General features: G+C 40.0%; 2 protein-coding genes and 1 long non-coding RNA gene across 23 annotated transcripts in view; 2 read left to right on the forward strand and 1 right to left on the reverse strand.

Moving 5' to 3' along the window:
• KCTD19 (potassium channel tetramerization domain containing 19) overlaps window positions 1-2,733 on the reverse strand; it is a 32,217-nt gene extending 29,484 nt beyond the window's left edge. For 6 of the 13 annotated variants that reach the window (XM_072815085.1, XM_072815026.1, XM_072815029.1 and 3 more), the window contains exon 1: window positions 2,262-2,390. In XM_072815085.1, coding sequence (XP_072671186.1) covers window positions 2,262-2,375 — 114 coding nt within the window. In that variant the 5' untranslated portion in view covers window positions 2,376-2,390. Of the gene's footprint in view, window positions 1-415; window positions 582-2,261 lie in introns of those variants that run through there. The other 7 variants (XM_072815037.1, XM_072815065.1, XM_072815055.1 and 4 more) reach the window with 6 other exon arrangements.
• LRRC36 (leucine rich repeat containing 36) overlaps window positions 2,480-25,661 on the forward strand; it is a 55,870-nt gene continuing 32,688 nt past the window's right edge. For 7 of the 9 annotated variants that reach the window (XM_072815123.1, XM_072815120.1, XM_072815124.1 and 4 more), the window contains exons 1-5: window positions 2,480-2,598; window positions 15,585-15,712; window positions 18,499-18,691; window positions 19,471-19,567; window positions 22,668-22,756. In XM_072815123.1, coding sequence (XP_072671224.1) covers window positions 2,529-2,598; window positions 15,585-15,712; window positions 18,499-18,691; window positions 19,471-19,567; window positions 22,668-22,756 — 577 coding nt within the window. In that variant the 5' untranslated portion in view covers window positions 2,480-2,528. Of the gene's footprint in view, window positions 2,599-15,584; window positions 15,713-18,498; window positions 18,692-19,438; window positions 19,568-22,667; window positions 22,757-25,661 lie in introns of those variants that run through there. The other 2 variants (XM_072815159.1, XM_072815164.1) reach the window with 1 other exon arrangement.
• On the forward strand, window positions 8,079-9,270 carry LOC140627007 (uncharacterized). The gene is made up of 2 exons (XR_012025980.1): window positions 8,079-8,738; window positions 8,948-9,270. It is a non-coding gene; the product is annotated as an uncharacterized lncRNA (long non-coding RNA).

Here is a 25,661-nt window from a genome sequence, read left to right on the forward strand (position 1 = left end):
GACAGAGGCAGAGAGAGAGGCAGAGGCAGAAGCAGGCTCCACGCTGGGAACCCAATGCAGGACTCGATGCCGGGACTCCAGGATCACGCCCTGGGCCAAAGGTAGGCGCTGAACCACTGAGCCACCCAGGGATCCCCTGAACTGTAAACTTTAAATGGTAAATTGTACTATGGGAATTATTTCTTTATAAAGCCGTTTAAAGCAGAGAGTTATGAGGCCCTGTGTTGGGCTCTGCACTCAGTATGGAGTCTGCTTGGGATTCTTTCCTTTTTCCTCTCCCTCCCCCTCTGCCCCTCCCCCTGCTGTCTTTCCCTCTCTCTCTCTCAAACAAATAAATAAAATCTTAAAAAAGACAGAGTTATTAAGAGGTGTTCCCACCCCACTGAGCATATGCAGAGCTGTCTTGGGATCATACCTACAGAGACATTACATTATTGAGGCCATAGCAGGATAGCTGAATGCTGTGGTTTCCTTTTTATATATACAAAGGCAGCAAAGATCATTAACCTTCCTCAGCTTGTATGAAGATTATCTATTCATAAGTGAATTATTTTGCTTCAAGATGGCCGAGCTTATCAACACTATAGAAAAGTAGAACATATAAACATACAAACCATCAAACACACAAAGCATCTGTATCAGAATTTAAAATAAACACTCAAGGAGCACTACTCTTGTAAACAAAATTTAAGAGCTAGTAAATAGTATATAAAATTTTACCTTAAAAAGAACCATAAAACAATTTTGAATGCTAAGTAAAAATTATGCTTCTGAAGCAATTGGAGTCCAGTGTGCTGATATTTATAACATTTTGAAACGCATCAAAAACCCGGTATGGATTGATAAAGGGATAGACAGATGGACATATGTAATAAAACAAATACAGCAAGATGTTCACTGTAAAACCCAGGCAGTGGGTATATAGTTCTTTCCACCTTTCCAAAAGTTTTAAAATTTGTGTTAAAATGTTGGTGGCAGAGGCGGGGTGTTAAGTAAGAGATGACTGCTTAGAGAGAAAAGGCCCACTTCAACAAAACCTGCATCTTCTATTTTGACAGCTGAGGAAGCAAAATAAATGCACATAACAAAGAAGTGGGTGGAATTCTTTTCTCTTACCATAACCTGGTCTAAGTATTCAGATGTAAAGAAGAACAATTATATATGCCACATTTCAGGCTAGAAGAATTAAAGGGGCCATGAGAAAGACTACAGATTTTTAAATGGTGTCATGATTTGCAGAAGCAGAGGGGGGAAAATAGCCAATCTAATGAACTAATTAATTTAGGCTTTTGAATCTTGGTCCTTTTAAACAGGGCTACAGCTGAGCACGATAAGCTAATGGTAAATAAGAGCCCCACCTCCACCAGAAAGCAAATATGCAAGGACTCTTGATTTTGCTTTCTGTTCTCCTTAAAGGTGACCAGCTGGTTGACAGCTCATTTTAAGTGCTCCTACTGTGCGGATTTTGGCTGCCAGAGAAAACCTCCTCCTTGAAGGTGAGCCACAGTTTTGTTCTCAGTCCTCTTTTCTTAGTAAGGATAGGCTTTGACAAGAGTGTCCTGGCTCAAGATTTTGCCTCCTTCTTACACATACATGTCCTATCTACAGGTGGGCTCTTAAGAGATGCCTACTGGAGTCAGGGTAAGGGTTAAGGATGTGGCTGTTCTTTCTAGAGTTTTCTTTCCAAAGACTGCACAACAGTTAGCGTAGAACCATCCCAGTCTGGGGAGAGCCCTCGGTCAGAGGCAAGCTTAGTACTTGAAGGACAAAAGGCTTCTTGACAGACTGACTACAGGAAATGGGGTAGCCCTAGCATAATCATCTCCAGCCCATTCCAAAGAGCATCTCTCTTTTCCGCACTGAACCTCTTCTCCCCTTCCATGTCAATTTCTAGAGCTAGAACGATCTCATCATCAACTCCTCAGAGTCAAGTTCCCCAAGGGTTCATATCTGGGGAACTCCCTCCCTATCATGCCTCAGAGAGCTGCCCCCCACCTCCTACCCCAGTCCTTCAGCTCTGGACACCTTCCCCGCCCCATTCACCCGCTGGCCACTGCCTGGTCTCAGACTCAACCTCTCCAAACGCTGAGATATGAAGAGCTTGACCTCGTCAAGGGGCACACCTCCACCTCTCAGACCCGAAGTCCCCCCAAGCTTCAGGACTGGAACCCTTCATCCTTCAAAGCAGGCTCATTCTTCCAGCTCCTCCGAGCCAGGCCCCCTCTCCCCGCAAACCCTTCAAAACTGGGGCCATTTCCTACCCCATGTCCCAGAGCCAGGTCCCTAACCCCATAGCCCTCATCCTCGGCCACACCGCCTCCCCAATCGCCGCTTTGGTGTTTTTGGCGCCCCCGCCAGGGCCGGATCCATACCATCGTCGGGACTCCGGAGGCGGGCAGGCGCGCGGTCACCGCAATAACGGCCCCGGGCCTCGACGGCACGCGCGGGGGGCGGGGCCTGCGGCGGGGGCGGGGCCTGGCGGGGGCCAGCCGGTCTCGCGGACCGAGACAGGTGAGGGGCGGCCGCGGATGGCGGAGCAGTGGGATCTGGACGAGGAAGGCGTCCGCCGCCTGGGGGCGTTGACTCTGGAGCAGCCCGGTAGGGCCGGGCGGGGAGGCCCTGGGCCGGGAGCGTGGGGTCTGAGGCTGAGGGCAGAAAACAGGTGGAGGCGAGGAAACCTCAGGGGGCCGCGGGGGAGTGGCGGCGGCGGCGCGGTCCCTGAGGCGGAGGAGGAGTTACTGAGGCAGAAGTTACCCCGAGGTGGAGGCAAAGGACGGTGAAGTAACCGGAGATCCGGGGAGGAGGGCGAGGAACTGAAGGAGACCCACGGAGTCCGAAGGGGAGAAGGAGAAACTAGACTAACGGGACGCGGTGGCCGGAAGCACAGAACTGGACGGAGCCTGAGCTGGTGGAAGGAAACGGAAGCCCCGGGGGCGTTGTCGGGAGAAGGGACGAGCCGAGCAGCGCCTCCCAGGGCGCGGCGCTCTGAGGAAGGCGCCAAGGCCAAGGGCGTTCGTTCGGCGTTTTCTGAGATTTCGGACCCAGGAGGGCTTTTCCTCTTTAGGGTAAAGTGAGAAAGGATGTTCCCTCATCAACCCCTCGCTTCGTCTAGCCTCCGCCTCAAGGACGTGGGTTTTTAAATTTTATTTTCTTTAAACCCATCTGGATGCGCGGCCTCCTTTTAAGAGACGCTGAGAAAGGCGCCTAAATTGTAAAAAGCAATAGCGAAAGAGCTGATCTCTCAGGGCGCTAGAGAGAACCGGCTGAGTAACCGCTGAGCCCACCTGGGACCTGGGGTCTGATTCACACAGCTTGTTTTCTGAATTTCTGAGGAGTAGAAATGTTGGAAAAGTTATCGGCATTCCTAATTCAGCTTTCACCCTTAATGAATTTACTCTAGCATTCAGGCCCCGTGTAAAATGCTCCCCGACGCCCCCCGCGATGCTTAATCCCCGAAACAAGCCTGTAAAGTAGATGCTGTTACTGTGCTTATTTTACAAATGGGTTAAGATTAGGTTTAGGGTCCTGTCCAAAGGGACACAGCCAGGGTGTATTAACCCAGGACTCTCGAGTCCAGAGCCTATACTCAAATAGCCATAACAAAAAATTACCTCTCATGCTTTCTCTAGTACCATTTATTTGTGGGATGAGATGATTTTGCTGTTTAAAAATTATTATTTAAAATTTATAAAAACTTGGGCAGCCCGGGTGGCTCAGAGGTTTAGCGCCGCCTTCGGCCCAGGGCGTGATCCTGGAGACCCTGAATCGAGTCCCACGTCGGGCTCCCTGCATGGGGCCTGCTTCTCCCTCTGCCTGTGTCTCTGCCTCTCCCTCTCTCGTTCTCTCTCTCTGTGTCTCTCATGAATAAATAAATAAAATCTTAAAAATTTTATAAAAACTAGGGCATGCTAGAAACAAGCATTACATGAATGACAAAGAGGTTATTAATCTTTCCTTCCTCTGGAAATGCCTCCACCCCCAACAAAGGTAATGATTTGGTATGTGTATGTGTAGACTGATGCAAATATTTCAGGTTTATTTTTTCTTTTCTACACTACTTTGAGCTCTCCTATTTTACAAGTTAACTAAGAAAAGCTTTATTGGTTTGACACACTTTTGTACTTTTCTTGCCCTTATAAAAATATTGATTCAATTTTATTCAGTTGGGGGGGGGCATGTACTCCTTCCATTCTCCAGCTATAATGATACATGGCAGATTTTTTTTTTTTTTGCTTGCTTTTGTTTCCTTGTTTTGTTACAGCGGTTTGAATAACAAAATTAACTGTTCATTCTGACAATTCAAACAATGCTAAAGTGTCTAAAATAATATTCTTCCAGGACACCCCGGGGGGGGGGGGCGGGGCTCAGCAGTTGAGCACCTGCCTTTGGCTCAGGGCTTGATCCTGGAGTCCCGGATTAAGTCCCGCAGTTGGCTCCCTGCATGCAGCCTGCTTCTCCCTCTGCCTCTCTCTCTATCTCTCTCTCTCTCTCTCTCTCTCATGAATAAATAAAACTTTTTTTTTTAATTTTTATTTATTTATGATAGTCACACAGAGATAGAGAGAGAGAGGCAGAGACATAGGCAGAGGGAGAAGCAGGCTCCATGCACCGGGAGCCCGATGTGGGATTCGATCCCGGGTCTCCAGGATCGCGCCCTGGGCCAAAGGCAGGCGCCAAACCGCTGCGCCACCCAGGGATCCCTCTCATGAATAAATAAATAAAATCTTTAAAAAATGAAATATTCTTCCCTCTCTTTCCATACCTTTCCCATTACTTATACAAACATATACACATAGGTATTTTTTTAAGGTATAAGAACATATCTATTATTTGGCAATTTACTTTTTATCAGTAAACCAGATATTTTCAATTAATGTGCTGATATCCACATTCTAAAATTATGTAAAAAATCACAACAGTCAACTCTGGGGGAGAAAGGCTTTTACTTTTATTCTGTACTTTTCTGTATTGTTGGAATTTTCTGGCTACATAAGTGTTACTTTCTTTTTAATGTTCACAATATTGGTGCAGTTATAGACTGTTTTGCATGTTTGGGTTTTTTTGTTATATTTCTCTGTACTAAAAAATTCCCATAAATGTTTAAATTATCCTTTGCCATGCAGAAAATTTTCATTTTAAGGTATTTAAGCTTATTTTTCCTTATGATTTGTGATTTTCTTGTCTTATTTATGGAGTTTTTCCCTACACTGATGAATAAAATTTTTTTTCTAAAAGTTCTGCAGCTTTGCTCTTCACCTTAGGTCTAATTGACTTGAAAATTTTTTTATACAAGATGGGATTTGGTATAATTTTATTTTTTATACTGATAGCCAGTTTCCTTGGAACCTATATATAGTATCTTTGCTATATTCCAAGTACCTTTGTAAATGTGGATCTGTTTCTAGGCTTTCTGTTCTGTTTCCCTATTTTGTTTTGCCTATTCCTACACCAATATCACACTTTTGTAACTACCATGGCTTAACAGTAGGTTTTGATAACTGGTAGAGTCGATGCCCTCCTTCAGTTTGCTTTCCTCTTTGTCCATCAAAGTTGTCTAGGCTATTCTTAGCCCTTTATTCTCATTTAGAATTTTAGAATCAGCTTGTCAGTTTTCATGAAAGCATCTTAAGCACGGATGTGTCCTGATCTAATACTTATTTTTAAAATATGACTCTCACCCATTAAAAGCCTATTCAGTAGTCCAGATAAGAGAGAATGAGTGGCTTGGACTAGGAGGATGACAGTGGACAGTCAAGGTGTATTTTGTGGGTAAACAGGACAGGACTTACAAAAATAATTGAATATGAGAGATGAGGAAAGGGAAGATTCAAAAATAACACTTAGCCTTGGTTTAAGTTATTGCTGGGTGGACAATGGTGCTATATATATATATATACATATATATAGAGAGAGAAAGAGCAAAGACTATGGGAAATATGGCTTGGGGAGAGGGAATCAAGAATGCTGTTTTGAACATATTAAGTTTAAAATACCTACTAGACATTTAAATATGAGATTTTTAGTAGGCAATTGGATATACAAATCTGGATTTCGGAGAGAGGTCAAGGTTAGAGATGTAAATTTTGGGAGACAAAGCAAATAATATTTAAAGTGCTGGGAATGGGTGAACTCACCTAACTAGAGAATGTGTATGGAGAATAGAAGAAGGTTTAAGACTCATCATGGGGTATTTCAATGTTTAGAGGTTGAATAGAGAAAGAAGAACATGATGTCTTGGAATTTAAGAAAGGGTAGTAATCAAGGAAATAATGATCAGCTGTGCTAAATGCTACTGACAGGCTAAGCAAGCAGGAAATATCTGTTAGGTTTGGCAACATGGAACTCATTGATCACTTAAACTAGGGGAGTTTCAAGAGAATGGGGAGGAGGGAAGCCAGACTGAGTTGGGATGAAAAGGAAATATGTGAGGGAAAAGGGATAGTGAAGGTAAGAACCGTTCCTTAGAAATTTGGCTATAGGGCAGCCCTGGCTCAGTGGTTGAGCATCTGCCATCAGCTCAGGGTGTGATCCTGGGGTTCCCCAGGGTTGAGACCCACATTGGGCTTCCTGCATGGAGTCTGCTTCTCCCTCTGCCTATGTCTCTGCCTCTTTCTTTTTGTGTCTCTCATGAATAAATAAATAAAATCTTTAAAAAAAATTTTTGGCTATACAAGGGAACACAGAAGTGGAATAATTAGTTGAGGGATATGATGTGGGATCAAGAACAAGTTTTTTATTTATTTATTTATTTATTTATTTATTTTTAATTTTTTTAAATTTTTTTTTTATTTATTTATGATAGTCACACAGAGAGAGAGAGAGAGGCAGAGACACAGGCAGAGGGAGAAGCAGGCTCCATGCACCGGGAGCCCGATGTGGGATTCGATCCCGGGTCTCCAGGATCACGCCCTGGGCCAAAGGCAGGCGCCAAACCGCTGCGCCACCCAGGGATCCTGATATTTGTCTTTATTTTATTTTATTTTATTTTATTTTATTTTATTTTATTTTATTTTTTTTTTTTAAAGAGAATGACCTTATTCTTTTTTTTTTATGATAGTCGCACAGAGAGAGAGAGGCAGAGACACAGGCAGAGGGAGAAGCAGGCTCCAGGCACCGGGAGCCCGACGTGGGATTCGATCCCGAGTCTCCAGGATCGCGCCTTGGGCCAAAGGCAGGCACTAAACTGCTGCGCCACCCAGGGATCCCGATATTTGTCTTTTTAAAAAAATTCCAGGGGAGCCTCAGTGGCTCAGTTGGTTAAGTGTCTGTCTTCAGCTCAGGTCATGATCCTAGGGTCCTGGGATCAAGCCCCATGTTGAGCTCTCTGCTCAGCAGGGAGTCTGCTTCTCTCTGGCTCTTCCCCTCCTTCTGCTCTCACTCTATCTGTTAAATAAAACCTTTAAAGGGCCACCTGGGTGGCTCAGTCAGTTGTGTTTCTGCCTTCAGCTCAGGTCATGATCAGGGTCCTGGGATTGAGTCCCATGTTGAATCCCCTGCTGAGCAGGGAGCCTGCTTCTCCCTCTCCCTCTGCCTGCCGCTCCCCCTGCTTGTGCTCTTTCTCTCTCTGTGTCAAATGAATAAATAAAAAATCTTTAAAAAATTTAAAAAATGTTTAATTCCAATATAGTCAATATACAGTGTTATATTCATTTCAGGCGTACAATATAGTGATTCAACAATATCATGCATCACCCAGTGTTCATCCTGACAATGGCACTCCTTTAAAAAAATATTTTAATTATTTATTCATGAGAGACACAGAGAGAGAGGCAGAGACATAGGTAGAGGGAGAAGCAGGCTCCCCAAGGGAAGCCCAATGTGGGACTCCATCCCCAGACCTGGGACGACACTCTGAGCTGAAGGAAGATGCTCAACCGCTGAGCCACCCAGGCGTCCCAACAATGGCACTCCTTAATCAGCATCACCTATTTCACCCCTCTGGTAACCATCAGTTTGTTCTCAACAGTTAAGAGTCTGTTTCTTGGCTTGTCTCTCTTTGTCTTTTTCCTTTCTCCTTTGCTCATTTGTTTTGTTAAATTCCACATATGAGTGAAATCATAAGGTACTTGTCTTTCTCTGGCTTATTTCATATGACATTATACAGTTGATATTTGTCTTTTTTTTAAGATTTTATTTATTCATGAGAGACACAGAGAGAGAGAGGCAGAGACACAGACAGAGGGAGGAGCAGGCTCCATGCAGGGAGCCCGAGGTGGGACTCCATCCTGAGACTCCAGGATCACGCCCTGGGCAGAAGGCAGGTGCTAAAACCGCTGAGCCACCTGGGGTTGCCCGATATTTGTCTTAAATATTATTTGATCTATAGGTTCCCCCTTCTTTTTTTCCTTGCATTTTCTATTGTCCTTAAAGAAACTAGGCCATTTGTCTTGAATAGTTTCTTACAATTTGGATTTTGCTCCTGACATTCCTAAGATGTTTAACATTTTCCCCTGTTCTTATGAATTACTAGTTAGCTGAAGCTTGATTAGATTTGGGTTGGTTTGTTTTTTGCAAGACTACTTCATAGGTGAGGGTATATACTTCTGTCATGAAGTATATAATTATCTGGTATTCTTTTTGTGATATTATCAGCTACTGAATACAACTGTGTAAAGTCCATTAATTCATTAGGGATTGCAAAAATGATATGATAATTTTCTAATTCTGTCTTTCATTTTTATTAGTTGTAAAACTTATATAAAAAAGACATTTCCTATCAACTATTTGGTTATCTTGAGGTACAGTTTTTTTTTTTTTTTTTTTTTTTTTTTAATTTTTATTTATTTATGATAGTCACAGAGAGAGAGAGAGGCAGATTCACAGGCAGAGGGAGAAGCAGGCTCCATGCACCGGGAGCCCGATGTGGGATTCGATCCCGGGTCTCCAGGATCGCGCCCTGGGCCAAAGGCAGGCGCTAAACCGCTGCGCCACCCAGGGATCCCTTGAGGTACAGTTTGTAAAGGAAAAACAGGATAGATACTTTGATTTTTTTTTTTCAGCTTATTTATCAGTTTTTGGAAAAATGAGTTGTTCTCTTAGCATCCCCTAAAGGTGACCAATGAGAGAGTTGCTTTGTTTTCTGAGTATCATTATAAATTCACGGATTTAAGTATTTTTGGTGTGTTCCAATCCATTGTAGTTATTATAATTGCTACTGAACTTGTGCCAACTTTGGCTAGTGGAAAATCTTTTAGGTTGATTCCTGAGGCCTTTTTAAAGTTTTCTTTATTTTTTTTTTAAGATTTTATTTATTTATTCATGAGAGACACAGAGAGAGAGAGGCAGAGACACAGGCAGAGGGAGAAGCAGGCTCTATGCAGGGAGCCCGATGTGGGACTCAATCCTGGGACTCCAGGATCACACCCTGGGCCAAAGGCAGGCGCTAAACCACTGAGCCACCCAGGGATGCCCTAAAGTTTTCTTTATTTGAAAGTGTTTCATCATCATTATAACAAGCTTTATTAAAGATTATGAATTCAGTTTCCAAGGGAGTTATAAATGATTTTCTATAGAGAGATTATTTACTTGATGTGTTGTTTTCATGGATAAGATATGTTTTGACCCATTGGGGTTATGTAGCTCATGTATTAAAATTGGAAGTTTATTCTATTGTTCTTGACATCTGTGACATGCAATGTTTGATTTGATCTCTGACCTATTTGTCTTCACCTTTTTATAAACATTGAAACTGCATAACTCTTAAGACCTTGCACTTCAGGACGCCTGGGTGGCTCAGCAGTTAAGCATCTGCCTTTGGCTCAGGGTGTGATTCAGGGTGATCCCCACATCCCACTCCTTGCATGGAGCCTGTGTCTCCTCCTCTGCCTGTGTCTCTGCCTCTCTTCCTGTGTCTCTCATGAATAAATAAATAAAATCTTAAAAAAAAATGACCTTGCACTTCATATGAATCATAAAAGACTGTTGGGGCACCTGGGTGGCCCAGTGGTTGAGCCTCTGCCTTTGGCTCAGGTTGTGATCCCAGGGTCCTGGGATCAAGTCTTGTGTTGGGCTCCGTGGGGAGCCTGCTTATCCCTCTGCCTATGTCTCTGACTCTCTCTCTGTGTCTCATGAATAAATAAGTAAAATCTTTTTTAAAAAATCACTGTGGCAGTTTATCATTTGAGTGAAAATCCTAGTTCTCTTTAAAATATTAAAATGTCTGCTCTTCGAAAAAGACTGCAGTGAAAGACATGAGAAATGCTGCAGGGCACTGATAGAATAATTGACCTTAGCTTTTGTCTCATGGTAATAGATTCTTAAGGTACCAGATCATTGCATACTACAGGACTACCAATATGCTGCCCTCAAAGTCAGGAAAAAAATTTTTTTGAGATATAACTCACATACTATAAAATTTAAAGTATATAATCTAGTGCCACTTAGTTCATTGTACAACCATTACTATTGTCTAGTTTCAGAACATTTTTTTTCATCAGCCCTAAAGGAAACTCTATACACATTAGGCAGTCCCTTCTCATTTCCAGCTTTCACCCGAGCCCCTGGCAACCACTAACCTGTTTCTGTCTCTATGGATTTGCCTGCTCTGGATATTCCATATAAATAGAATCATACAATATATGGCTTTTTTAACCTGGCTCCTTTCACTTAGCATGATATTTTAGTATATGTGCTGCCAAAGCGAGTACCTTAGCATGGTATTTTAAAGTTCATCTATATTTTATCATGTATGGGTACTTTGTTCCTTTTTTATTAATAGAATTTATTTTTTAAGATTTTATTTATTTATTCATGAGAGACACAGAGGGAGAAAGGCAGAGACATAGGCAGAGGGAGAAGCAGGCTCCATTCAGGGAGCCTGACGTGGGAATCGATCCCAGGATTCTAGGATCACACTCTGGGCCGAAGGCAGGTGTTAAACCACTGAGCCACCCAGGGATCCCTTGAATTTATTTTTTTAAAGCATTTTTAGGTTTATAGAAAAGCTGAGCAGAGGGTACAGAGAGTTTTGTAAAAGCTCCCTCTTCCCCTCTCATATCTCCCCCACATCTCCCCACAATTTCTCCTGCTATTATTATCTTGCATTTGTGGTACGTTTGTTGTGATTGGTGAACTAATATCAATATATTATTATTAACTGAAGTCTGTTGTTTACATTAAGATTCATCCTTTGTGTTGTATGATCGTGTTTTGACAAATATGTAATGTCATGTGTATACCATTAGAGTATCAAACAGAATAGTTCTACTGCCCTAAATATCCCCTATGTTCCATTGGTTCATCCCTCCCTTTCCACTTAACCTCTGGCAACTACTCATCTTTTTACTAGTACTTTTTTCAGAATGTCATATAGTTTCAGAATGTCATAAGTAATCATTTAATATGTAATCTCTGGCAACTACTAGCCATTTTAAAAAAAGATTTGAAAAAAAAAAAAGATTTGAGAGAGAGAGGGCATGTGCGTGGAAGTGTGGGGGAGGGCAAAGGGAAAGGGAGGGAGAGAATCCCCCCACCAGCAAGCTCCCCACTGAGCACAGAGCCTGACACAGGGCTGTAAGGCTCCATCCCAGGACCCTGGGATCATGGCCTAAGCCAAAATCAAGAGCTAGATCTTTAACCGACTGACTGAGCCACCAAGGCACCCTCAACCACTAACCTTTTTAAAAAGTCTTTTAATTGAGATATAAATGATATACATTATATGTCAGTTTCAGATATACAAGATAATGATTTGATATTTGTATACATTTTGTTGTGTATACATACAATAAATCTAGTTAGCATTTGTCACCTTACATAGTTACAAAGAAATTTATTTTCTTGTGATGAGAACATATAAGACCTACTTAGCAACTTTCAAATATGCAATGCAGTATTATTAAATAGTCACCATTCTGTACATCAGTGAGCTGTTTAGTGTTGCCTTTTTCACAATCTCATATAGTTGGAATCATACAACATGTAAGCTTTTCAGACTGGCTTCTTTCACTTAGCAATATGTATTTAAATTTTCTCTGTCTTTCCACAGCTCAATTGATAGCTCATTTCTTTTTATTGCTGAATAATATTACACTGCGTGGAGGTACCATAGTTTATTTATCCATTTGCTTATTGAAGAACATCTTGGTTGCTTCTAAGTTTTGGCAGTTATAAATTGCTATAAACATTCAGGTTTATACATACAAGCCTTTATGTACAGGTATAGGTGCTATAAACCTAGAGGTTTCTGGGATGCCTGGGTGGCTCAGTGGTTGAGTGTCTGCCTTCAGCTCAGGGCGTGATCTGGGATTCCCAGGATCAAGTCCTGCATGGGGCTCCCTGCATGGAGCCTGCTTCTCCTCCCTCTGCCTGTATCTCTGCTTCTATGTGTCTCTCATGAATAAATAAATAAAATCTTTAAAAAGTATATAGAAGTTTCTGTGTGGACATAAACTTTCAACTCATTTGGGCAAGTATCAAGGTGCATGATTGCTAGATCATCTGGTAAGCTGTGTTTAGACGGCTGTGTTTAAGACACTACCAAACTGCCCCAGGCACCCCTAGAGTCACACAGGTACCTCTGATCTTCACTTTTGAAAGGACTTTTTATTTTATTTTATTTTTTAGTTCTATCTTTGTTTTCAAATCTTCCTTTTTTCCTGAAGATTTATTTCAAATCTTCCTTTTTTCAAAAAGTTTGAAAACTGCTGAAAAAATGTAAATTAGAATTCTTTTTTTTTTAATTTTTATTTATTTATGATAGTCACAGAGAGAGAGAGAGGCAGAGACACAGGCAGAGGGAGAAGCAGGCTCGATGCACCGGGAGCCCGACGTGGGATTCGATCCCGGGTCTCCAGGATCGCGCCCTGGGCCAAAGGCAGGCGCCAAACCACTGCGCCACCCAGGGATCCCGTAAATTAGAATTCTTAAAATAAAATAAAATAAAAATAAAAATGGTATTCCAGAGAAAAAGTAGCTAGTTAAGCTGGCATCTCAAAAATCACAGTGGGGCACCTGCATGGCTCAGTTGGTTAAGTGTCCAATTCCTCATTTAGGCTCAGGTCATGATCTCAACGGTGGTGAGATAGAGCCGTTGGTTCCGTGCTCAATGGAGTCTGCTTGAGATTTTCTCTTTCTCGCTCTCTCTCTCTCCCCCCCATCCCTTTGCCCCTCCCTGCTACATACACACACTCTCTGTAAAATAAATAAATCTTTATTAAAAAAATCACATTAATGTTTTCCTTCAGGGCATCCACCATACTTCATTATGCAGCAGTACTTCATGCATATTTCTCATTTAGTCACATGAATAAAAATAATTTTTACTACTTTTTAAGGGACATTCTTAAGTGAAACTGGTTATTTTAAAACACTGCAAGTATATGATGGTAAAGAGCATTCTATGAGTGTTGAGTCATCCTAAGGCCCCGGTAGTTTTGCTTTTGTACTGTAAGTGCAACAGTGAAAAAGCTAACTAGTATTTTAATATTTTTTTAAGATTTTATTTATTTATTCATGAGAGACACACACACAGAGAGAGGCAGAGACACAGGCAGAGGGAGAAGCAGACTCCAAGCAGGGAGCCCAATGTGGGACTCGATTCTGGGTCTCCAGGATCATGCCCTGGGCTGAAGGCAGCGCTAAACCACTGAGCTACCTGGGCTGCCCATATTTTAATATTATTATGAAAGTAATTAAAAAATAGTTTTGATTTTGTGGACCCTGGTACATGTCTCAGGGACCTTCAGGGGTCTAGGAACCACACTCTAAGAACTGCTACATTTTGTTTTGGTATCTTTTAACTTGTTCCAAAATATTAAGTTATAACTTTCATTTGTGATATATCTTTCTGGAGTGCTTTCATTCTTTAGTGATGTTACTCTCATATAAAATTGAACTGTAATCCTTTCCTGTGGCTCTTTAAGTGCAATATGTTTTCCTATACTTTTACATGGTAAGAGTGGATCCGAGTAGCTTTTCTGGTTTCAGGGTTTTGGAGCTCCCTCTTCTGTTTTGTTCACAAAGTGCTGAAAACTGGGGGCTTTACACTTCCTGATAACTGCCATCTTTGCTTCTCTCCCCACTTGTATCTTGATCTTCTTTTTCCTTTGAACCTGTTGTTTCTGTCCCATTCAATGTGGATTCTACTCTCACTAATTTCTCCCTGATGTGGGTCTTGTCTTGAAAGAGACCTTCGGTTTATTAATTTTCAGAGTTTATAGGGCCCAGACTGCTCTAGAACCTTAAAACTTATTTCAGTGCAGTCCCCTGGAACTCACAAATTGGATCTTGCAGAACCTCCTTACAGTTTTGATTATGATTTTATTTGATTCATCACATTTGCTAGTGAGTTCCTATTGACAATTTTGAGATTCTTCTCTATTTAGTGCTATTAAAAGTCTAATTGACTTTCTCCCATATTCATGAATATATTATATTTGTATATATGTATATATATTCTTTAAGGATTTTTTTTAAGATTTTATTTATTTATTCATGAGAAACAGAGAGAGAGAAAGAGAGGCAGAGACACAGGCAGAGGGAAAAGCAGGCTCCATGCAGGGAGCCCGATGTGGGACTCCATACCCCATCTCTGAGATCACGCCCTGAGCCAAAGGCAGATGCCCAACCTCTGACCCACCCAGGCGTCCCAGTATATATGTACATATATTCTTTAAAATATAGTTCCACATATACACACTTTTCCCTCACATAATGTCTTTGGGATCTTTCCATATGATCATCTACGAATCTACCTCATTCTTTTTGATAATTGTGTAACAATAATTAACACATATATAGCAACTATCATGTATCAGATACTGTTCTAAGTTTTGTATATATTAATTTAATCCCTACAACACCTTATGAGTTAATTACTGTTATTATCCCCATTTTACAGACAAGGAAGCTAAAGTACAGAGAGAGTAAGTGACTTGTACAAAGCCACAGATCTAGTACTTTGTCCATTGTATCAATCTACTGTTATTTAGGACATTAAGTTCTACTCTCCTACTGATGGACCCTGTGATAGTTTTCTTTTTTTTTTCTTAATTAATTTTTTTTTTTAGATTTTATTTATTTATCCATGAGAGACAGAAAGAGAGAGAGAGAGAGAGGCAGAGACACAGGCAGAGAGAGAAGCAGTATCCCCACAAGGAGCCCCATATGGAACTCAATCCCAGACCCCAGGATCATGCCCTGAGTGAAACACAGACGCTCAACTGCTGAGCTACCCAAGCGTCCGTTTTTTCTTTCTTTTTAAACTATCCTAAAACCTTTCTGCGATTGATACCCATATGTATATATTATATATCCTGGCAGAATTTTTTAGTATAATAGATAGGGCTAAATCCTAGCAGGGGGATTGCTGAATTCCTTTTAAAATTTGTTTTCAGAACTTTTGGAGACTTTTACTACATTCTTCTGGGTGAATAGAGAAATATAAGTGTTCTGTAAAACCAAGATTTGGTATCACTGTATTAGGCAACATTGCTGCTTTTAAAAGGAAGATCTGATCTTCTTACGAACTTTGGATGTAGGGCCTTTCACAAATGGGTTATGGGAGGAAGGAAGACCGATTTTTACTGACTCTGTTGTTTATCTAAGCAGAGTTCATAATATATCTACTGGTGATCTCTTTTCAGAATTGGTGGAGTCTCTTTCATTGCAGGGATCTTATGCTGGAAAAATTCATTCCATTGGTGATGCCTTCAGAAATTTTAAAAACCTCCGATCCTTAGATTTATCAAGAAATTTGATCACAAGTCTGAAGGTAAGTTCTATATTCTATAACTAGTCGTTCCAGCCCAATTTATTTTAGTAGTAGTAGTAGTTATTTTGATGGAAAGAAATAAGAGATAATGTCAGCCTGGGGAATATATGATCTTCCTTTTAAATGTTTCTAAATTTTATTATTGACTATAAAACTGATTCAGCTGTATTCTGTTTGAAATTTTCTGGTATAAAATATTGGGGAAAATTTCTTTTGTACTCAAGGAAAATTATATTAAACAATCACAGGCTAAGGCAATAGGACATTTTTTTTTTATGTGTGTAAAAAGAAAATATGAGAAGCCCTCGTGAAAGTACATATTCTTAGTTCCTACTCTGAGATTCTGAGTTAACCGGTCTGGGGTGGGCTCAGGATACACCCAGGGGATTCTGAGGATGTTGGTACATGGAGCACATGTGGAGAAACACTGGTCTGGATTGTTACTGTGGGTGTTTTCAAGGAGGAAGAGGAAATGGTGGTCTTGAAAACAGAGAAAAATGTATAGATCAAGGGATGGTAGAGCAGAGGGCACGACTGGAAAGTAGGCTTAAGCAGAGTATGTGAGGATTAGCAAATACACAAAGAGCTCTACAAATATAAGTGTGCACACATAAGTTCCACACAGAACTTCCACCTCTGTTTTCTTTGTGGTAGATCCTCAAATGGTATTTCTTCCGAATGTTCCCTTTTTACCCAGTTAGGTGCCTGTCTTGATTAAGCCCTTCTTTGCAAGGCTTAAGGTGAAAGACTCACAAATGCTTTTCAGGATTAGTCAGTGATCTCATGGATTATTCTGCCAGTTTTGTGCTTCTAAGGGGATATTTATTCAACAAGACAAGCCAGACTCATTGTCAAGTTCTAAAAACAAAGGACTCTAAAAAAGGAAGTTCAAGCAAGATTTCCAGCTAGGACTTGGAAAAGCAGAAGCTGCAAGTTAAACTAGGTCTTTAGACTATTTGGGAGCAGCCATTTATATTTGGCACATCAATTTCAGAAAGCATTAGTTCAGAGTTACTTAAGTCTCCTCTTTTCACATGTATCTTTGTTAATTTTCAGGCTAAAAAATTGAGTGAACGTTGTCATAATTTGTTTTTATCTTACTTTCTTTCCATTTCTGTAAATTAGGCAAAAAAAACTGTTGTAAAAATTAATCAAATTAGCATGTGTACATTGCTTGGCATATAGGAAGCACTTAGTAAATGTTTTCTGCATTTTTTGCATCTATGACTTATCTATATATGCTCATCTCTAGCAGTTCTTTTTTTTTTTTTTTTTTAAATTTTTATTTATTCATGATAGGCACACAGTGAGAGAGAGAGAGGCAGAGACACAGGCAGAGGGAGAAGCAGGCTCCATGCACCGGGAGCCTGACATGGGATTCGATCCCGGATCTTCAGGATCGCGCCCTGGGCCAAAGGCAGGCGCCAAACCGCTGCGCCACCCAGGGATCCCTCTCTAGCAGTTCTGAATCAATTTTCTTAATTTTCTCAATTACTCAGGGGATAAATGTTTTGTGATTATTTCTAGTGTAACTTTGGGGAATACATGAATTCATGCCAAGTGGGAAAAGTGAGAGGAGGATAGAAGTCATTTCCTTGATTTTTACACTGAGAGACATTAAAAGATTACTTAAGCTGGGCCATTAGACACATTTAAAGAAAGTCCTAATGGTGTTCTGCCCTGAGAGTGGGGCCAAAGTCAGTGAGAACTATTTCTAACTACTGATCCTTTCACAACATAGAAGCTAATGGAATAGAAAAAAACCAGAAAGAAATGAATTGGAGTGTGAACAGGATTATCTATTCAGAAATGCTTTGTGTATATCTTTGAGTTTTCTAAATTTTCTACAAGAAAATGGTAATTTTGAATGAGAGAAGACTAAAAAAAACATTATTTCATAAATACATGATGGAAAATAATTTTACTGAAATTACTCTCAATGAGTTCCTTCTATGCCAAGCATTTTTACTACTAAAATATGATTATACATATATGTACATGTTTTGAATTATTGTCTTGAAGTTTAATGTTGGGCAAAAGCAGCTAACTAGCCAAATACATAAAAATTAAACAATATTTTCAGTAGTAGATTTCAGCAAAGGAGGCAAATTGTGGCTTTTCCTCTCCGGTATCCCAGAGAAATAGAGAGGGTGGGGTAATTCTGAAAGGAGAAACCAGGATAAGAAGGGTTCCAGACTGTTCCAAGAGGGAAGAATTAGATATAGCATTGTTTCATTTTCCTATATACTCCATTGACCCTAAACGTGAGGCATTGAGATATAAGGACATAACACACACACACACACACACACACATATTAATTTTTTTTAATTATACCCTTCTACCCCCTAGAACTATCTCTTTTGCCTACTTCCTTTCCTCTTGAAAATTGGGGTGCTTCTGGGATCTGGAGAGTGGATGTGGCAAGGGTAAGAGAAGGATAAAAGTAGCTTGGGCTAACCACTGGAAAAGAGAATAATCAGGGAGCAACAGAAGTAGATAATTGACTGCAGATATTTCCAGTCAGATTTGGTAAGGAGAAAATGTATGATATCTACAGGTTGTTTAATATATAAAACATCTAGTGCCCATAGGCTGCATTGTTCTTATTCTCAGGCATCTAAATAAGAGTTTCAACTTTGCCTTTCTCACGGGTGACTCAGGTAACATGTTTAAGGATGGAAGAAATAGATATATTTCCATCTATTTATATTTCCATATATTTATCTGTGAGATTCCTAGTCCTTAGCAATGTGTGATTTCATAATGTGGTCTTTTCCTTGCAGGGTATCCAGTATTTGTGTTCACTCCAAGAGCTGAATTTATATTATAACAACATTCCTTCATTAGTGGAGGTGTCCCGCCTACAGCCTTTACCCTTCCTCAAAGAATTAGATTTGAGACTCAATCCTGTTGTCAGGAAAGATACAGATTATAGGCTCTTTGCTGTGTACACGCTACAAACTCTGGAGAAACTGGGTGAGACCCTCCTCCCCTGTTCCTTGTCCCAGAATTTACATTAAACCAGCTCCCTCCTAACCTTTTGGGTGTTGGCCCAGAGTGTGCGCTGGCAGGATATATTTGTTTATTAGTCAATATTTATATAATTCTTTTGGGTTGGCAGGATGTATGACAAGTCCTTTATTATTGAATGACAATCTGATTTTATCAGTTACTTCCAGCTTTAGTTTTCTTCAGTTGATGGTTTCACCACCACTTCCTCCCCAACAAAGAGTTTCCAGGTTGAGATTTATTTTTCCAGGTGCCCCAAATTTGCAACTATATTAGCAATAGAAAGTGAATACAACAACTCTTTGGGGTTTAATGTCAAGGAGCAATAAAATATTCCTTCAAATGAGCTGCATTTCTTTATAATTTTATTGTTGAGTATACATTTCTTATTGATACAAACTTGGATTTCACATGCCCCTAGGAAAGTTACTGTGGGGAAACTAATTTCTTTCAGAAATGGTTTAACTTTCAACACAATATTAGACCATTTGAATTGTTTGCTGCCTAAACTCTACTTTCCTGCAGGTGTAGTTACACTTATGTGGCAGTTGTTGCTATGGTATCCCTGCAGTCTCCCTGAGTTACTACTTGCTGCAGTGACAACATAATAGCATTATTTTGTGACCTGTCTCTAACAAAAGAATATGATACTGATCTTTAGTTTTTACTCTGTGAATATGGTTTTCTGACCCAGTACTGTTTACTCCAAAAAAGAAATATGCTCAGACCACGGTTTTTGCCTCCAGATGACCGAGCTGTGCGAGAAAGTGAGAGAAAAGCTGCCAAGCTGCATTTTAGTCAGTTGGGCAACAGTGAAAATTTTCTTTTAGAGGTGGAAAAAAGGTAAGACAATTCTTTACCAAAAAAAAACAAAAAATGAGTTTGGGTCAGACATAGACAGTAGTGAATTCCAACTTAATGTCTTCATTTTCTAGCAGAAATCTTCACAAGGTATAAGAATCCTCAGATCAGAAATAAAAATATTTAACATATCGAGATTTATCTGGGATGAGAATCTGGCCCTCAGAGGGAACATTTCTGCTTTCTTGAACTACTGGGTCTGCTTTGGAATAATTGTTGATAATTCTCTAAAGCTGCTGTTCAAAGCTTAAAGATATGGATACTATGAGAAATCATCCCTGTAAATGCTTACCAACTCTTTCTTGGAGTTATAAATCAGTACATGGTCTTTTCCTATTGAATTAGAAGGTTTATATTACCATGGAGGTTAGTTTGTTAAAAGGTAAAGGAAACATTTATCTACAGAACCAAAAGTAAACAGACCTTGAAGCTCTAAAGTATCTGAAAGGTAGATTTTTCTACTTCTTGTTACTAAAACCTGATCAAAATAAGATAACCATATCTTCTACTCCAAAACTCGTGTTCTTTATTTTTAAAAAGTAGCTTTATTATTTTTGGAAAACAGAAGTCCATTACAATTTACATAATACAGAAAAATGCAATGAAAAAAGTCAAAATCACCCCATACTGTGCTACCAAGAGCTAACTACTAGTAATGTTTGATATATATCCTTCTAGACCTCTGTGTACCTACCTATAGATACATGTACATGTGTCTGTTAGTATTGTTTTCTTTTTTTATTATTATTTTTATTTTTTTATTTTTATTTTTTGAGAGAGAGAGAGAGGCAGAGACACAGGCAGAGGGAGAAGCAGGCTCCATGCACCGGGAGCCTAACGTGGGACTCGATCCCGGGTCTCCAGGATCGCGCCCTGGGCCAAAGGCAGGCGCCAATCCGCTGCGCCACCCAGGGATCCCCCTAGTATTGTTTTCTGATAGTAAAAGTAATGCATACTTACTGAGATTTTGGAAAGTATAGAAAAACCAGAAGAAATAAATAAGCAACTCATAATTTCATTACCCAGAAATAAACATTAATTATAGTAAATATCCTCTTAGTTTTAGGTATATGTATGTGTATACAATATCTATATTATATAATAGATCTTTATACATTAATAATAAAATAATACATATATTTATAGTAATTTGCTTCCTATACATACCATTTTTAGTTTGATAAGATATGAACATGTCTCCACAACATTAAATATTCTTTTTTTTAAAGATTTTATTTATTCATGAGAGACACAGAGAGAGGCAGAGAGAAAAGCAGAGTCATAGGCAGAGGGAGGAGAAGCAGTTTCCATATAAGGAGCCCAATGTAAGACTTGATCCTGGGACTCCAGGATCACACCCTGAGCATAAGGCATATGTTCAACCAGTGAGCCACCCAGGCATCCCAGAATTAAATATTCTCCAAAATGAGATTTTTTTCTTTGTTTATTGCCTTTCCCCTCCGTAAGAGCTAGGACTTTGCTTGTCGTATTTATTGCAGTATTCCCTAGTGCCTAAAACAATGCCTGAGACATATAAGGCTCCAAGAAATAATTTGTTGAATGATGAATGAATGAAGTCAATGTCTGCTCTGTTGGTCTGAGATCTTTCCTTTGTCTCTCTCTGCTCTGATCCTTTATGTATTTTATAATGTAACCCTATATATATATTTTTTAGTTCTCTATTTTTAAAATCAAGTTTAGGGCAGCCCTGGTGGCACAGCGGTTTAGCGCCGCCTGCAGCCTGGGGTGTGATCCTGGAGACCCAGGATTGAGTTCCACATCGGGCTTCCTGCATGGAGCCTGCTTCTCCCTTTGCCTGTGTCTCTGCCTCTCTCTTCGCTCTCTCTGAATGAATAAATAAATAAATATTTAAAAAAAATAAAATAAAATCAAGTTTATTGAGGTTTTTATATAGAGTAAAATTCACTCTGCTATAGAAAGAGATGGAATGTTCCTAAAAATTATTTGTATATATATTTTGTGAACTAATTATTTTAATTCATTGAGGGTACCCTCTTTACTACAGAAATACAGAGATGAAAAAAAAAAAAGAAATACAGAAATGAATTAATGTATAATTAAATACATTTCCTAGTAAGGCAGATAATTCTTCTCCCTCTGCCTGTGTCTCTGCCCCTCTGTGTGTGTGTGTGTGTGTGTGTCTCATGAAAAAATATTTATTTAAAAAAAAAAAAAACAGTCTAAGTTCTGAATTTTCTGGCTTTCATACTTTTTTTGGGGGGGGCGGGATTTTATTTAGAGAGCTAGCCCTTGCAAACGGGGGGGGGGGGGGGGAGGGGCAGAAGGAAAGGGAATCTCAAGCAGGCTCAGCGTAGCAGAGTCTTTTTTTTTTTTTTTTTCCCCGTAGCAGAGAGTCTTATGCAGAGCCCCATCCCACGACCCTGATGAGATCATGACCTGAGCTAAAATCAAGAGTTGGATGCTCAACCAGCTGAGCCCTGACTTTCATACTTTGTTTTTTTTATTCATGAAAGACACAGAGAGAGAGGCAGAGACACAGGCAGAGGGAGAAGCAGGCTCCATGCAGGGAGCTTGAACGTGGGACTCGATCCCGGGTCTCCAGGAGCATACCCCGGGCTGAAGGCAGCACCAAACCGCTGGGCCATCGGGGCTGCCCGACTTTCATACTTTAAAAGCTGAACTAGGGGGATCCCTGGGTGGTTCAGCAGTTTGGCGCCTGCCTTCGGCCCAGGGTGTGATCCTGGCGTGCCGGGATCGGGGCCCACGTCAGGCTCCCTGCATGGAGCCTGTTTCTCCCTCTGCCTGTGTCTCTGCCTCTCTCTCTCTGCCTCTCAAGAATAAATAAGTAAAATCTTTAAAAAATAAATAAATAAAAGCTGAACTATAGTGTCCTCCTCTCTCACTATTCCCAGTAATATTATGGTTTTAAAAAATGGGCTTAACTGAAATATTGTGAACATTTCTAGAACATTTAAAAGAAATCTGATTACCACGAGTTAATGTTTTCCAAATGCATTTACTGGGTGATCTCAGAAACCTTTCCAGCTTTTTTTTTTTTTTTTTTTTTTTTGAGTTTTAAATAAATTATTCTTTGTGGCAGCTCTAGGGAGAAGACAATGAAAAACTGTGTGACAGACGAGAGCTCTACATCAAAAATCAATGCCAATGTTGATAACAGAATTGAAACTGGTAAGTTTTCTCTCTTTGATCACAAAATGCTTAAAATATTAGTTATTTCAGCTTTTGTGGCCAACCCTGGGTAGGACGAAGACAATATAGTTGAGAAGTAACCGACTTGAAGAAGCACAAGATTTACTGACTGTGTTTTTCCTCCTCCTCTCAACTACCAGAAAAAGCCCTATTTATTGAGTAGGCCTAATCCAGAACCCATCAAGTACAAGCTGTACTCAGAATTCAATTTCATTTACATCCATTTACATCATTTAGTACATTCTGAAAATTGCATTGCCAGTCCCTATGGCCCCTGAGCATTGCTAGGGTGATTGATTCATTAGCCAGAGACTCATGATTCATCTGCATCAATGCAGCTCAGACCCTGGGCCTTCTGTGTTTCTCCACCTTGAACCTTTGCAGCTGCAGAATCTCTTGTGTTTGTGCTATGTTCCTGGTGAGTGTTGCCTATAAGCGCTGTTGGTAACCTAATAGGATTAAAGTGGTTATGCCACATTAATGATCGTGACACAGGCAACTAGATAGCTTTCCATAAAAGAAATGACATGCAGCGGACCCTTATGGATTAACCTGGCACTCATCAGATGACCTTTTAGTTGAGAAAACTTTATTCTATAGAGGCCTTTGTCCCTTTGAGGGATATACCAAATTATTTATAATCTCTAAAAATTAATCCCTGAAAAAAATTAATCCCTAAAATCCCAGCAATTACTTTTATTTTTTATTTTTTTTTATTGGTTGCTGAATTTATTTTTTTTTAATTTTTTTTAATTTATTTTTTATTGGTGTTCAATTTACTAACATACAGAATAACCCCCAGTGCCCGTCACCCATTCACTCCCACCCCCCGCCCTCCTCCCCTTCCACCACCCCTAGTTCGTTTCCCAGAGTTAGCAGTCTTTACGTTCTGTCTCCCTTTCTGATATTTCCCACACATTTCTTCCCCCTTCCCTTATATTCCCTTTCACTATTATTTATATTCCCCAAATGAATGAGAACATATAATGTTTGTCCTTCTCCGACTGGCTTACTTCACTCAGCATGATACCCTCCAGTTCCATCCACGTTGAAGCAAATGGTGGGTATTTGTCATTTCTAATAGCTGAGTAATATTCCATTGTATACATAAACCACATCTTCTTTATCCATTCATCTTTCGTTGGACACCGAGGCTCCTTCCACAGTTTGGCTATCGTGGCCATTGCTGCTATAAACATCGGGGTGCAGGTGTCCTGGCGTTTCATTCCAGCAATTACTTTTAAAGATGGGCTGTGTAGCTTAGACATTAAGAATTTCCAGTTTATAACATATTTTGTTTTCCTTACTACTTATCTATCCATGTGGACATTTATTGATAAGTCAGTTTCACATGATTTCATGGTAAAATAAGCCATTGTGAAGTATGATTTTTATTATTCCTTCTTGGAAATCTCAGTGCACATACACTATGGAGCATGGATTGCTTTATTTCATTTTAAATAGCATTTTTCATATTTAAAATTTGATGAAATTCTGAGGCACCCGGTTAGCTCAGTCAGTTAAGTGTCTGACTCTTGATTTCAGCTCAGGTTGTAGTCTCAGGGTTGTGGGACTGAGCCCCATATCAGGCTCTGTGCTCTGTGAGGAGTCTGCATGAGATTCTCTGTCTCCCTCAGCCCCTACCCCTGCTCACACAATAAATAAATAAAATATTTTAAAAATAAATAAAAATACAGTGGGAAGTCTACTTAGGATTCTCCCTTTGCCCATGTCCTCCCTGCTTGTGCTTGCTCTCTAAAATGAATAAATACATATTTTAAATAGATAAAATTTGATGCAATTCTAGTTTTTAAGATTTTATTTATTTGAGAGAAAGAGAGAGAGCACGCACACGGGTGGGAAGGACAGAAGGGAGGGAGAAGGAAAGAGAACCTTAAGCTGACACCTTGCTGAACCTGAAGCCCATCATGGGGCTCAATCTCATGACCCTGAGATCATGATCTGAGCTAAAACCAAAAGTCAGCACTTAATCTACTAAGCCACCCAGATGCCCCTGATGAAATTCTGTTGTGATAATTTTGGAAAATACTAAAAAGCATGAAGAACAGCATTTTAATCACTCATCAGCCTGTACCCTAGAGACAATCCTAATTAATAATTTGGTATACAGCCTTCCTGTATTTTATATAGGTAAAAACATTAATATATCCATTTCCAGAATCATGAAGATAAAATGAAGTATAATTTGACTGCCTCTTTTTAGACAAGCTGAATTAAACTTCATTTATGTCATATTACATCATTAGCACACATAAAAATTCACTCCATGAATTGTCTTAAAGTGCATAGTTTTAGGGCATCTGGGTAATTCAGTTAAGCGTGTGGGACTCCTTGTTTTGGCTCAGATCATGATCTTATGGGACATCAGGCTCTGTTCTCAGCAGGGACCTGCTAAAAGATTCTCTGCCCCTGCCCCTCCCCGTCCCCATACTCCTGAGCCCACTCTGTCTCTCAAATCAATCAATCAGTCAATCAATCTTTTTTTAAAAGATTTTATTTATTTATTTATTTATTTATTTATTTATTTATTTATTTATTTATTTATGAAAGACAGAGAGAGAGGCAGAGACACAGGCAGAGGGAGAAGCAGGCTCCATGCAGGAAGCCCGATGAGGGACCTGATCCCGGGACTCCAGGATCATGCCCCGGGCCAAAGGCAGGTGCTAAACCGCTGAGCCACCCAGGGTTCCAATCTTTTTTTTTTTTTTTTTAAGGTGCATATTCTCTACTGAGAACAATTAGCTTTACTAGACACAGGGCATTTTAAAGGTTCTTGAAAGCTCCAGCTGTTGCCTGGATTTTTTTTTTTTAATATAAAATTGATCTTGCTACTTTGAAACGTTAAAGAGCTTTGCTTTCCACT

Source organism: Canis lupus, chromosome 3 (assembly GCF_048164855.1).
Source record: "Canis lupus baileyi chromosome 3, mCanLup2.hap1, whole genome shotgun sequence".
Lineage (NCBI taxonomy): Eukaryota > Metazoa > Chordata > Mammalia > Carnivora > Canidae > Canis > Canis lupus.